The sequence below is a fragment of the Thalassophryne amazonica genome, chromosome 2 (assembly GCF_902500255.1).
Source record: "Thalassophryne amazonica chromosome 2, fThaAma1.1, whole genome shotgun sequence".
Lineage (NCBI taxonomy): Eukaryota > Metazoa > Chordata > Actinopteri > Batrachoidiformes > Batrachoididae > Thalassophryne > Thalassophryne amazonica.
In genome coordinates this window covers 96,167,774-96,182,628 of record NC_047104.1, presented here as the reverse complement: position 1 = coordinate 96,182,628, position 14,855 = coordinate 96,167,774, and the positions used below count along the sequence as shown (strand labels likewise).

The 14,855-nt window shown below is 41.0% G+C and overlaps 1 protein-coding gene across 1 annotated transcript in view; it reads left to right on the top strand.

Annotated features, from left to right (window-relative positions):
• The window catches only part of adam10a (ADAM metallopeptidase domain 10a), a 126,399-nt gene extending 112,710 nt beyond the window's left edge, over positions 1-13,689 (top strand). The window contains exons 13-16 of the mRNA XM_034190072.1: positions 455-566; positions 1,299-1,519; positions 3,097-3,223; positions 11,445-13,689. Coding sequence (XP_034045963.1) covers positions 455-566; positions 1,299-1,519; positions 3,097-3,223; positions 11,445-11,545 — 561 coding nt within the window. The 3' untranslated portion in view covers positions 11,546-13,689. The remainder of the gene's footprint in view (positions 1-454; positions 567-1,298; positions 1,520-3,096; positions 3,224-11,444) is intronic.
• The last annotated feature ends 1,166 nt before the right edge of the window (positions 13,690-14,855 follow it).

Here is a 14,855-nt window from a genome sequence, read left to right as displayed (position 1 = left end):
ATCAAACTTTGTTAGTCGATAAAGGATACCATCCTACATAACTCTCTCAAATATGAAAGAAATTTGATCTTTTTTGACAGTTATGAATTTTTGAAAATTCATTCAATGTTAAAGGATAGGGATTTTCCCAAGATTTTTTCCTTAATTTGACCTTTGACCTTGAAATTGTAATCACTTCTTGGCTATCAGGATATGAATCCTCTGTTTAAAAAACATTCATAATGATATATGACAAAATGTGGGTTACAGGCTGTTCACAAACAGACACACAAACAAATAGGCGTGAAAACATAGTCCTCCCAACTTCGTTGGTGGAGGTAAAAATGATCTCTTGTCGCGCCCTGTACCAGTTCCAGGTCTGCTGTTTTGTGATCACCTTGTACTATTGTGAGCTTGTTTTGTTGGTTTCCAAACATGGCACGTATTCTAATTTCTGGCCTGTTGTTTTAACCAGGTCTGCTCTGGTTCCATTTGCGATAAGTATGGTCTGGAGGTATGCACGTGTGCCAGCCAAGATGGCAAGGATGAGGCATCTGAGCTGTGCCATGTCTGCTGCATGGAGAAAAGTGAGTGATAGACTGCAGCATGTTTCCTCAATGACAAAAACAAACAAAAAATAAAAACCCCACAAACGCTTCGTTGAAACCAATGCAAATTGAATTGGTTTGTCAGAAATGGACACTTAATACAAAGCAAACACAACACTAAATCACCGTCCACTTTATAATGTACACCAGCAACATTGTGCAAGAAATCATGCTGACATGGTCAAAATGTTCATTCAGCTCAAATGCTTTAAAGAAAATGTGGATCAAAGCGACTTTATTGTTTCAATGACTGATGGTACCAGAGTATTTCAAACACTTGTTCTCCTGTGATTTTGGCACACACACACGTCTTGGGTTTTTTAGTGATTGGGGGGTCTAACAAAAATGACTGGACTCATCAAAGCTGGTAGGATGGCAATGATACTTAAATAATCACGTCTGCATGAATAACACAAAGTAAAACCAACTTTACATTCCAGCATATGTTAACAGTCCCATGCACTCCTCTTTACTAACAGCCAAAGACAGTGACACTTTAATAGGTACACCTTTCTGCCTCATACAGTCTGTGATGAGTGTGGCGGCTGTGGCCCGTACAGTTAAGTTGAAATAATGTGATGTGTTAATGTCTGACAGTTTTCAGAAATATTTCCTCTGCACTAAATGGACTTTTTAAGTGTCTGCATGTGAGTGAAAGTGCACAGTTTCCATGAGTAATTCAGATGTGTTGTTGTGCCTTTCTGCCCACAGCAAACCCCAGCGCCTGCAGCAGCACAGGTTCAGAGAAATGGAGTCGTTTCTTCAACAAGAATATCACAACACTGCAGCCCGGCTCACCTTGCAATGACTTTAAGGGCTACTGTGACGTGTTTAATAGGTGCCGTCTGGTGGATGCTGACGGGCCACTGGCAAGGTTAAAGAAGGCCATCTTCAATGCAGTACTCTATGAGAACATTGCAGAGTGGATAGTGGTGAGTGTCCACATAGTAAAATACAGTAACTCCCTCTTGTGTTTCCAGTGCTCATGAGTTGTCTCGACAACAACACACAGACAGCGGTGGGCACAGTTCAGATAATCCGTTAGCAGATAATCATCGAAGCTAATGTTTCTGCTAGCGGATTAGCTTTTCAGATAGGTTTTAAAACCATCAGCAGACCAATTATCTTCCAATAAATTTAGTTCTGATAACTTTCAATCTGATAACTTTTTTTTTTCTGGTAAATTGAGCAAAGTTTAACAGTCAAAAATATTTGTAAACCCTAAAATCAAACATTTTAGTCTGTCTGTTATGTGTTTATTTATGGCAGACTGGCTGTCGCTTGCTTATGATGTCAGCATTAAGCGCAAAATGTGATTGGCCGGTCGACACAGGGAGCATTGTGGGTAGTGTAGTTTAGTTTCACTTTAGATGTTACAGTGTTTCTGTCCCTTGTCCCTTGGAAATCTGCAAAACCCATCACATATTGTGCAAAAAAGAATTATTTAAATATCTAAAGGACACTGTATTACTTCATCACATCTAAACAAATGACTATCGCTGCCAGGAGTTAAGGTTTTGTAAAATCTCAATCCGGTAGGTGGCGGTAAATGCACCACCAAGTATTACATAATTTGTAGGTGTTTGCGTTGTATTTAATAGCCCTATGTGTATCCCCCTGACCATCAAGGACTACAGATGGAAATTAGCTGTTGCAGCTATAATCTGGTACAAACATCTCTGCTCATTGAGCATAATGTATTTGTATGCTGTCCTTGCACAAATAAATGAAATGGAAATGGTAAATGCACCTTAACCTGGTGCCGTCCGTCATTGGATCCAAAAGAAGTGTTATCGTCCGCTCGACACAAAAACAAAACGGACTAATTTTAATATTATTTTATTTCTTTATGGCTGATGGTATTGCCAAGACTCAGTGGGAGAGAGGAGCTCTCACGGTGCAGCTGTGTACAAACTGGGATGTTTCTTCGCCGTTTAGACTGTTTTGGATAATCTCAGGACGATTATTTTTTCAGATGAATCCCACTGAAACTAACAGGTAAGAATTTATATTTACTCTGTATATTTTACTCTGCCAATCAATGCATTAATGGACATACGTATTTGGTTGTTTAAGCCACAGGGTTCAAAGCTTGTGGAAAAAAGCAGCAGCTTTTAGTTCGTAAATGACGGTGTATCTAATACGGAGATAAACTGTGACTTCTAATACTGTGTTTTACTGCTTTTGAAAGATGATGACAGTGTTTGGGGTTTTATTTATTTATTTATTTTTTATTCATTCATTTTACATGCGTTCTTTTTGTGTTTAGTGATCCTTGAATTTACCCAGCAGCCCCTGCGGTGCTTAAAGTGAAACTGGTTTATCAGAAACCGACAGTGTAATCCGATGTGGCCGCATCCGAATCAATACTAATAATTATCGGTTAACTGTAATAAAGATAAATTTTTTTTAGCAGTTTTTCGGTTTATCGTCATAAAAGATAACTTTTCAGTTATCTGATTAATGGTTATTGAAGCTAACTTTCTTCTGTTCATCTTCTGTTATCCAGGTTTACTGGTGGGCGGTGTTGTTGATGGGCATTGCTCTAATTATGTTGATGGCAGGCTTCATCAAGATTTGCAGTGTACACACTCCAAGCAGCAACCCCAAACTGCCTCCACCAAAGCGGCTGCCAGGTACATTATAGGTTTTTAGGAATGAAACTGGGTTTTTTTTTTTTTTTGTAAGTATGAGTCTGTGTAGATTCTGTCTATTGATTAACGTTACCTAAATTATCAGATGGTATGGCGTGCCAGTTCTATGCATGACAACTACTGAAAATTGTGTGTGGATAATTGTACTATGTGCAAGATAACATGAGCAGGACTCAATATTATCATGTTAAAAGCCTTCATTAGGGGTCTAAGATTAACAAACACAAGAGGTGCCATTTCATTGATATTGAGTCACAGTTCTGAAACAAATTTTATAGGGTGAGCACAAAATGGTAATTTGACTGCATTCATATAGCGCTTTTCCATCTGTATGAGATGTTTAAAGCACTTTACAGTTATGCCTCACATTCATCCATTCACACAAACTCACACACCAGTGTCAGGGTGCTGCCATGCAAGGCACTCACGACACGCTGGAAGCAATTTAGATATTAAGGACCTTGCCCAAGGGCGCTTAGTTATTTTCCGGTCAGGCTGGGGTTTGAACTGAGGATCCTCTGGTCTCAAGCCCAACGTTTAACCTTTAGACTATCACCTCCCATTTTACCATTTATTCATAGAATAGCTAGAGTTGTATGTTAAAGTCTGGGCGCCCCTGATGATTTCCATAATTTTCCTTTAGAAATCATTGGTTGTTTGGATCAGCAATTTCAGTTAAATATATCATATAGCAGACAATATGTGACATATGAGAAGTGAAATGAAGTTTATAGGATTTTCAGAAAGTGTGCAATAATTCTTTAAACAAAATTAGGCAGGTGCATAAATTTGGGCACCCCAAAAGAAAAAAAATACATCAGTATTTTTAGTAGATCCTCCTTTTGCAGAAATAACAGCCTCTAAACACTTCCTGTAGCTACAACCCCTGGCAAAAATTATGGAATCACCGGCCTCGGAGGATGTTCATTCAGTTGTTTAATTTTGTAGAAAAAAAGCAGATCACAGACATGACACAAAACTAAAGTCATTTCAAATGGCAACTTTCTGGCTTTAAGAAACACTATAATCAAGGAATCAAGGAAATTTTATTGTCATATGCACAGAACAGAAGAACTTTCCTGCACAATGAAATGTGGCTACTGCATTTAACCCATCCTATTTGCCAGTAGGAGCAGAGGTCACCATTAGGCGCCCGGGGACCAGCTCCAGATGTACATCCCTGCCTTGGTCAACAGCAGGGCTGAGCAAACCAACACCGACCCATAACAAACAACACACATAACACACAACACATAGGCCGGCCCGGTACATAAAACATATATATGAAAGCAAAACACGAGGGAAAAGGAGAAGAAAAAAAAACCCTCATAGCCGCTGCATTACACAGCGGCAATGAGGAAAAAAAAAATCCCATCAGCACAAAAAACAATAATCACAGAGACAAAACAAGGACACAGGACGACAACCAAGATTTGAAAGGACCAGTTTATCAGAACACTCCGGAAGGCAGCCAGTTTCGGCGCCGTCGACAGCCTTGTCTGACAGTCTGGGGGGGGAAGGGAACAGCCCTGCGCAGGCTGAGAAAGTCCTGGACAGTCCACAGTTCACGTCAGAGCTGGAGAAGCTGAGGGGAGGGGGGAAGACCAGGGAGCGAGGCTTAAGTGTTGTTCTTCTGAGGAGGTTTCTTATCACAGCGACCTTGAAGTGCAGCTGTATTTGGGGAAGCCAAATGAATAGCCAGATTAACAGACGCCTGAAAGATTCCACAGTTCTGAGAACAGAGTGGCTGTCAATGCATCTGAAATGTAGAATGTGGTCTTCACAGACGGTCATAGCGGGTTTCCAGGGCTGCAATCTTCCTAGAGATGTCATCCAACGCGCGGTTAACCCCCGCCGACTGCGCAGCCACTGCCTTCCCAATCGAATCAATCATATAGGGCAGCTTGGAACGACCAATCAAAGCTGCTTCCACTTTCTTGATTTTCCGGTAAACCAGCAGAGTGCCCGCTCCACACATCAAAAAGCCGGTCACCACCAAGCCGAATATGTACACATCTTCAACGTCCTCCACAGAAAGCATGTAAAGGCACATGACCTGCCATCTCCTCCACGAGTCCATCACGTAACCCATCACATGCGTCCCAGCAGGACAGGTCGGGTCCTCCGCTCCCGAAGGTCTTGTAGAAAAAATAGTGTCATTTGTGTTCAGAGACCACTTTAACAGATCCATTTTTGTCGTTTCCAGAAGAGCAAAGCTGCAGCCTCACAGACAACACGCCACAAAAGCAGGAAAGATAAGGAGGGAGGGAGAAGAGAAAAGTGCGTCCGTCTCGGTCGAGTGCAAGCTGGCAAAAAAAAAGAAATCAGTGTCCAAAATATCAACGTAAACTTGTGCATTTATTGATGATGTAATGACAGCCATCTCCCCAGTGCCTTTACCTGACATACAGCCCCATATCATCAATCACTGTGGAAATTTACATGTTCTCTTCAGGCAGTCATCTTTATAAATCTCATTGGAACGGCACCAAACAAAAGTTCCAGCATCATCACCTTGCCCAATGCAGATTCGAGATTCATCACTGAATGACTTTCATCCAGTCATCCACAGTCCACAATTGCTTTTCCTTAGCCCATTGTAACCTTGTTTTTTTTCTGTTTAGGTGTTAATGATGGCTTTTGTTTAGCTTTTCTGTATGTAAATCCCATTTCCTTTAGGCGGTTTCTTACAGTTCGGTCACAGATGTTGACTCCAGTTTCCTCCCATTCGTTCCTCATTTGTTTTGTTGTGCATTTTCGATTTTTGAGACATATTGCTTTAAGTTTTCTGTCTTGACGCTTTGATGTCTTCCTTGGTCTACCAGTATGTTTGCCTTTAACAACCTTCCCATGTTGTTTGTATTTGGTCCAGAGTTTAGACACAGCTGACTGTGAACAACCAACATCTTTTGCAACATTGCGTGATGATTTACCCTCTTTTAAGAGTTTGATAATCCTCTCCTTTGTTTCATTTGACATCTCTTGTGTTGGAGCCATGATTCATGTCAGTCCATTTGGTGCAACAGCTCTCCAAGGTGTGATTACTCCTTTTTAGATGCAGACTAACGAGCAGATCCGATTTGATGCAGGTGTTAGTTTTGGGGATTTACAGGGTGATTCCATAATTTATTCCTCAGAATTGAGTGAGTCCATATTTTTTTCCCTCTGCTTGGTCTAAAAAAGTAACCGTTACTGACTGCCACAATTATTTTTCCTGATTTCTTATAGTGTTTCTTAAAGCCAGAAAGTTGCCATTTGAAATGACTTTAGTTTTGTCATGTCTGTGATCTGCTTTTTTTTTCTACAAAATTAAACAACTGAATGAACATCCTCCGAGGCCGGTGATTCCATAATTATTGCCAGGGGTTATACCAATGAAAGTCTGGATTCTGGTTGAAGGTATTTTGGACCATTCTTCTTTACAAAACATCTCCAGTTCAGTCAGGTTTGTTGGTTTCTGAGCATGGACAGCCCGCTTAAAATCACACCACAGACTTTCAATAATATTCAGGTCTGGGGACTGAGATGGCCATTCCAGAATGTCATACTTGTTCCTCTGCATGAATGCCTTAGTAGATTTTGAGCAGTGTTTAGGGTCGTTGTTTTGTTGAAAGATCCAGCCCTGATGCAACTTCAACTTTGTCATTGATTCATGAACATGTTCTCAAGAATCTGCTAATATTGACTGGAATCCATGTGACCCTCAACTTTGACAAGATTCCCAGTACCTGCACTGGCCACACAGCCCCACAGCATGATGGAACCACCTCCAAATTTTGCTGTTCGGAGCAAGTGTTCTTCTTGGAATGCTGTATTCATATATAATTATATTATTCATATTCAAATAACAATTTTAGTTTCATCAGTTCACAGCACCTTATTCCAAAATGAACCTGGCTTGTCCAAATGTGCTTTAGCATACCTCAAGTGACTCTGTTTGTGGCATGTATGCAGAAAAGGCTTCCTCAGCATCATACAGCATCTCCTTGTACACAGTGCGCTGTATAGTTGAACTATGCACAGAGACACTATCTGCAGCAAGATGATGTTGTAGGTCTTTGGAGCAGGTCTGTGGGTTGACTGACTGTTCTCATCATCCTCTGCTTCAGCTTGACATTTTTCTTGGCCTGCCACTTCGGGCCTTAACTAGTACTGTGCCTGTGAGCTTTCATTTCCTCACTGTGTTCCTCACAGGTGGAAACTGACAGCTGAAATCTCTAAGATAGCTTTTTGTATCCTTCCGCCTAAACCATGATGTTGAACAATCTTTGTTTTCAGGTCATTTGAGAGGTATTTAGAGGCTTCCATGTTGCTGCTCATTAGAAGAGGTGCAAAGAGGGGAAACATTTGCCAATGGCCACCTTAAATACCCTTTCTCATGATTGGATTCACCTGTGTAAGGAGGTCAAGGGTCAATGAGTTTACCAAACCATTTTTGTGTTCCAGTAATTAGTGCTAAATATATTCAAATCAGTAAAATGACAGGGGTGCCCAAATTTATGCATCTGCCTAATTTTGTTAAAATAATTATTGTACACTTTCTGTAAATACTAGAAACTTCATTTCACTTCTCAAATATCAGTGTGTTCATCTGCTATATGATATATCCATCCATCCATTTTCATCCACTTTATCCGGAGTTGGGTCGCAGAGGCAGTAGCTCAAGCAAAGCCGCCCAGACCTCCCAATCCACACACTCCTCCCCCAGCTCCTCCGGGGGAACCCCGAGGCGTTCCCAAGCCAGCTGAGGGACATAGTCCCTCCAGCGTGTCCTGGGTCTTCCCCGGGGCCTCCTCCCAATGGGACGTGCCTGGAACACCTCTCCAGCGAGGTGTCATGGGGCATCCGGAAAAGATGCCCAAGCCACCTCAGCTGGCTCCTTTCCACGTGGAGGAGCAGTGGCTCGAATCCGAGCTCCTCCCGAGTGACCGAGCTCCTCACCCTATCTCTAAGGGAGCACCCAGCCACACTGCGGATGAAACTCATCTCGTCTGCTTGTACTCGCGATCTCATTCTTTCGGTCATGAGCCAAATCTCATGACCATAGGTGGGGGTCGGAACGTAGATCGATCGGTAATTCGAGAGCTTTGCCCCCCTGCTCAGCTCTCTCTTCACCACGACGGTCCGATACAGCGACCGCATCACTGCAGATGCTGTACCGATCCGTCTGTCGATCTCACGCTCCATCCATCTCTCGCTCGTGAACAAGACCCCGAGATACTTAAACTCCTCCACTTGAAGCAAGGACACTCCACCGACCTGAAGAGGGCAAGGCACCTTTTTCCGGTTGAGAACCATGGCCTTGGATTTTGAAGTGCTGATTTTCATCCTGGACGCTTGACACTCAGCTGCAAATCACCCCAGTGCACACTGAAGGTCCTGATTTGATGAAGCCAGCAGAACCACATCGTCCGCAAACAGCAGAGATGAGATTCTGTGGTTCCCAAACCAGAACCCTTCTACACCCTGGCTGCGCCTAGAAATTCTGTCCATAAAGGTAATGAACAGAACCGGTGACAAAGGGCAGCCCTGGCAGAGGCCAATGTGCACTGGAAACAGATTTGACTTACTACCGGCAATGTGAACCAAGCTCCTGCTGCAGTTGTACAGGGACCGGATAGCCCTTAGCAAAGGACCCCGTACTCCCGGAGCACCTCCCGCAGGGTGCCCCGAGGGACACGGTCGAACACCTTCTCCAGATCCACAAAGCACATGTGGACTGGTTGGGCAAACTCCCATGAACCCTCGAGCACCTGATGGAGGGTGTAGCGCTGGTCCAGTGTGCCGCGACCAGGACGAAAATTACACTGCACCTCCTGAATCCAAGGTTTCACTATGGGTTGAATTCTCCTCTCCAGTACTCTGGAATAGACCTTACCGGGGAGGCTGAGGAGTGTGATCCCCCTATAGTTGGAACACACCCTCCGGTCCCCCTTCTTAAACAGTGGGTCCACCACCCCGATCTGCCAATCCAGAGGCACTGTCCCCGACCGCCACGTGATGTTGCAGTGGCGTGTCAACCAAGACAGTCCCACAACATCCAGAGACTTAAGGTACTCAGGATGGCCTTGCCACCGAGGAGCTTTCTGACCACCTTTGTGACTTCGGCCTGAGTGATGATGATGGATGTCTCTGTCCTTGATTTTGTACTGGTCATGGGAGCTTCTGAACTGCCCTTATTCTGACCCGTCACCTAGGACCTGTTTGCCTTAGGAGACCCTACCAGGGCCACAAAGCCCCTGACAACATAGCTCCTAGGATCATCCGGGTACGAAAACTCCCCCACCACGATAAGGTGGCAGTTCGAGGGGTTTCTGATCCAGACGGAAAATCATGAAAAACTGCCCAAACTTTTACATACAAGTATATTAAAAAAAAAAAAAAAAAAAAAAAAAAAAAAATCTTGGATTTAAATTCAATTTTTTTGATAAGTCGACCCTGATGAAGTGGACTTGTCCTTAAGATTTTGAGGCTGCCACCTGTTTCTGTTTACCTTAGAGGATGATGACAAATCATAACAGACTGTTTTGTCACATCACCAATATATTTAAAAAATATATATGATGAATTTTTATCAAGTATTTATTCAAAAGGAACTCGACTTTTTGACTAAATAAGAATTCCAGTTGTTTTTGAATACTTTCTAGATAGCCAAGTCAAATTTCTTGCCATACTTATAGAATACTGCATTTCTTTTTTTCCCTTGATAACCTTTTCCTTCCTTTATTTGGGGTGATATGACTCAAGGATGTATCAATTCTTATTTGAACCCACCACGTGTAAACTTATGACTGAGTTTCCATTTCTTTGATGAATGAGATAGAAAATGACCAGCTTCTTACCGGATGCTGGGACAAACACAACTCCTTTTGTAGGAAGTACCACTTCTCCCTCACTGCATAAGAGAGCTACACATCCTCCTCTTTTTGAAAGTGCATTTTAAAAACTCGCTTTAACATTGTAGTTATACTGACTACATTTTGATTTTAAGTCAGAATATCTGGATATACTTGGATTGTGTATTCATTAGGTGTGTGCACATTCCCTTATAAACAAAACTATTCTTATGTAGATACATTGGCTTCAGTAAGATTCAGGCACAATACCTTTTATCATGGAATGAGTCAATGCAGTTTGGTGAGATAAGATGCAATCCAGTAATTCTTTGTTTAACGTCATCACTTATTTTATGTGATAAATAAGAACACGCTGAGTGTGGCATTGTTTACCTACAAATACATATTTTATGAAAAACTATGAACCTTCTTCAGGTTTTTGCTTTTATGCTGTCACACATTGGTGACTGCTGCTTGACTTTTGTTCACCACTGGGGGCAGCAACACATATAGTACCAGAAACCGCAGTATAGAAGAAACCCAAAAGAAGATGACAGCTGTTAGCTTGACATAAATGGCCTGTGGTTGCACAGACGAGCTGTTTTGGATGGGCAATAACTAAGTTGTCTGAATATTTTTTGAAGATTGAAACAACTTTATTGATCCCTAAAAGGACAATTCATATCACACCCCATTACCTCAGACAAAAAAATACAGCAATTAATCCACAATTATTACTGGTTGAACGTAATTTTGCTACACATCAGAATTAAAACACCGCACATATACATTTGATTGTTTACGTATGCACACAGTCTCTGGCTGTAAATTTCATAAATATAAAACCCTCAGTTGTTCTAGTTGGCCATCATATGTTTCACGTATGTAATTTTGCACATGCACTAAACAAATCTGCCAGGTGGTACGGATGTGGTACTTACTAGGTCTGTTCCTATCGGTGCTATCTTGTTGTTTTTTCCTCATGTGGAGTACATTATATAGCCCTTTCATGGGTCAAAGCATTTTGCAATGATCTTCTCACATTCACCCCTTCATGCACACACTCGTACATCAATGACAGGGTGCTGCCATGCAATGCTCAACTGCACACCTTGCCCAAGGGCCCTTAGGGTTTTTATGGTCTGACAAGGATTTGAACTGAGGATCCTCTGGTCACAAACCAACAGCGTTAACCACAAGACCACCACCTCTCCAGGTTAACTGAGTTTTAACTGGCACTTGTGTTGAGGTAATTATGCAAATGTTCTGTTTGCTGTCTCAACCAGTCTAAAGATGATTAAAAATCAAACATGTTGGGAACAGGAGCATTGTTGAAGTGTTCTGATTTCTTTGTGTCTGTCCTGCAGATACTCTGAGGAGGCGAAGACCCCAACATGCAAACCCACAGGGCCAGCGCCACCCCCGTCAGCACAGAGAAAACTATCAGATGGGCCAGATGAGGCGCTGAGATGCTGGTCTGCTCTTTGCCTTGGTTCTTTCTTGTGCCTACAGCTGGAGCACTTCTCTCCAAAGAGTCAGACCTGTCAACTGAACTGATTTCACTGGACAAAGCCTGACATTTCCTGGGCCTAACAAACTCACTCAGCACCTCTGAGAGCTACATCTACAGTGGTTCACACAGCTTTTACAAGAAATACCTTCTCATAGGAGGAACTGGAGACAAATTTTCCAGATATTCATTATGTAGTTTGTCTTCGTGCTTTTTTTTAAGTCAGGATGGAAGAAAGAATGAAGCATCACAGCGTTGGCTCTGCCTTTGTCCTTCATTTGTGCCAGCTGTTTTTTTGTTTTTCTTTTTCCCCCTTGTTCTTCCTCCTTGATGCTGCAGTCAACAGCACAACATCACGTGAGATTTTGCTGCCAATCAAACAGCATTGAGACCTTGTATCGGAAGACATCTTCTTTTGCCAATGTAATGACATTGTTTTAAGTCAAAAAAGCTTTTATTTCTTAAGGATATGTGCTCTTTCAGTGTGCAGTTGTATATATGTTGCAGTATTTTTTTTAAAATCTCTCGCTCTCGCTCTCTCTCACTAAGTGAATTTTTTTTTGTCTGTGTGCTGATTTACTTTTTAAATTCACTTTCTCAGGATTAATACATAGAACAGCTGTATTGGGTGTTGCTGAAATGATGTTTGCATGTTTACTCTAGTGGGGAAGTCCTGCTTTGCTGATGCTTGTGTAATTTCAAGTTAGCTGCCGTGATTGTAGAGGAGGGGTTGTATGGGAGGAATGTAGCAGCTACAGTGCATCAAAAATGAGCTATAGCATTGTTCGCTCAGAGGGTGCTGGAGCTGAGATTATCGAAACGTGTAAATTTGTTGTTGCAACATGTTTGAAACTGCTGTTTACATACAGGTATAGTTTAGAGCTGAAATGATCATTATTTTCACCGTTTGACTCATTAGTTTGGCACTGGCAGGTAAAAGGAGCACTTTATTCTACAGATGTGCTCGTCTTTGTATTCAGAATGAGCAGTTTGAGAATTAGGAGAATTTTTTAATTAAATTCTGGAAAACACTTGTGAAGTGCAATTGTAGAAAAGAAATGATTTTTATCCTTATAGTCTGACTTGTTCAGTTGTCCATCTTTGACATTCATACACTTAAGAGTGTTTAAAGAAGTTATTTTTTTTAAAACCACTTGCCTGATGTATCACGAGCCAGAAAAAACTAACTCAAATGTGATGGTGGATTTTGCTTTTATTGTTTTTATTTGCAGCAGTTCAGACAGATTGCATATAGAGGACTTGACTTGAAAATCTAGAGTTTGTAAATTTATTATTGCTATATTGTCACTGTCAACTGGAAATTGACCTGTTGGTATATATTGGCTGGCCGTATATGTCTCGCCAAATGACTTTCGGTCAACTTCAGTGACAGTTGGATGAGAATACAGAATACTTGCAAGTTACTGGAAATTTTAAAAAAATATATATTGTGTACTTTCACACAAGTTGGGCTGCAATTTAGCATTGTTTTCTTTGCAGTGTGTAGGACAACTTATCAGATACTTTCTATGCAGAGGTCGGCAGAGAACAAGCCTCTTCACAGAGAAATGCCTTTATTGTGTCCTCCTTAGTGGGTACACAAATGATCATTGTCACAGCAAAGTAGTTGGCAGTCATATCAATGCACAACAATTTAGCTTCTTAACTGACAAATGTAATCCTCGGTCACGTCTTGACTGTTTTGGTGTCTTTTTTTTTTTTTTGTTACCTGTGTTGGAGTTGAAGCTTTGCTGAATGATGCTTATATATTTTCTTGTAGCTATGATGTGCAGATACTGGCTCTTTAGGGTTAACTCTCTGGGACAAGATTATTTTGAGTTTGTTGCAATGTTATTGATAAAATGTGCACTGAAGTGTGATGTAACATCATAAGTCCAAAATGGTAAAGGCTCAGTACTACTGTCGGATTTTATTGTCTTGTTTTATACGTTTGTCTTCTATTGTCCTTTTTATTTACTTTATGTTCGGGTTCCAAATCTGCTCACCTTGACAATTTTTACTAAATTTGGAAGGGTATTGTGCAAAAATGTAATTTCTTTTAAAATTACTTGAAATGCATTAATAAAACAGAATTGACCAAATGTTACTTGTACTCAATAGCAAAAGGCATCTTATGTTTTTTTTAAATAAGGTCATAAATAAAATTTCAGTTTAATCATAGTGTATGAACATTTGACTAGACAGTAGATCATCAGATTTAGACGTTAACTCCGGTTTCATCGTTTTCGTTACTTGCTGAACCTCATTGTTTCAAAGCTACAGCAAGATTTCAGTTTCTTTTTAACAGCATTTTGCACTTTGTCATTTTTTCCCATCTCCATACAAGTGAAATGAACATTTTCTGTTTATTACCTGTATAGGAAAGACAACTGCAGACTTCTAAATGGTGACTGACATTCTGCTACAAGCGTTTCATTGTTGTTGGGTAACTGCTTCCCCTCTCGCTTCAGTGGAACACATGAATACATTTTCACATAGTCTTCAGTAATGAAAGGCACTGCCCTGCATACATATTTAAGGGGGAAAAAAATATTGCCTCTTTTGCATTTTTGAAATGTGATGCTACTGCTACAAAGTGACCTTAATTTATTTATATTTACTTTTATTTAATGTCGATGTTTTTATTACAAACTCAGCATTGACCAACAGAAGCTAACAGGCTAATTAATGCTAGTATCAGGCACAAAGAACTCAGAGTGGATCCAACTAGTCATTTAACAGTACTCCAAAATTGTGTCTCTTTTCCTGGATATAGGCTTAACATACAAAAAAGTGAATGCTTTCTTATAAATGTAGCTGCACAGCGACTCAGACAAACTGATCTTCCTTTCCATCTAACTCATTCTGGTTTTTGTATTTGGGAGTGAATGTAACTGGTGTACCTCAGGCTCTGTGGGCTGCAAATTTGTCCAGTATAAAGTCAGATGGGCTAATTTACCAGTCTTTATCTTTCGGAGGACCTCTTTGACCGTATGCCCCATAAGAAAGCTCTTATACGGTGGATATATAATTTTGTTCTTTCAATGGACAATCACCCAGTCAAATAAAATGATCTGTAATTGGGAACAAGAGTTAGGTCTGGATTTTGAGGAAGGTTTCGGGGATAAGGCTGTAGACAGGTTGCATTTATCAAAGTCCAAATTATTCAACATTTATCCCATTGTTTTTGATCGGTGTAACAGACGTAACTCATCTCCCTGTGATTTAAATCATATGTTTTTTTCTTTGCCCTAAACTTCAACCATTT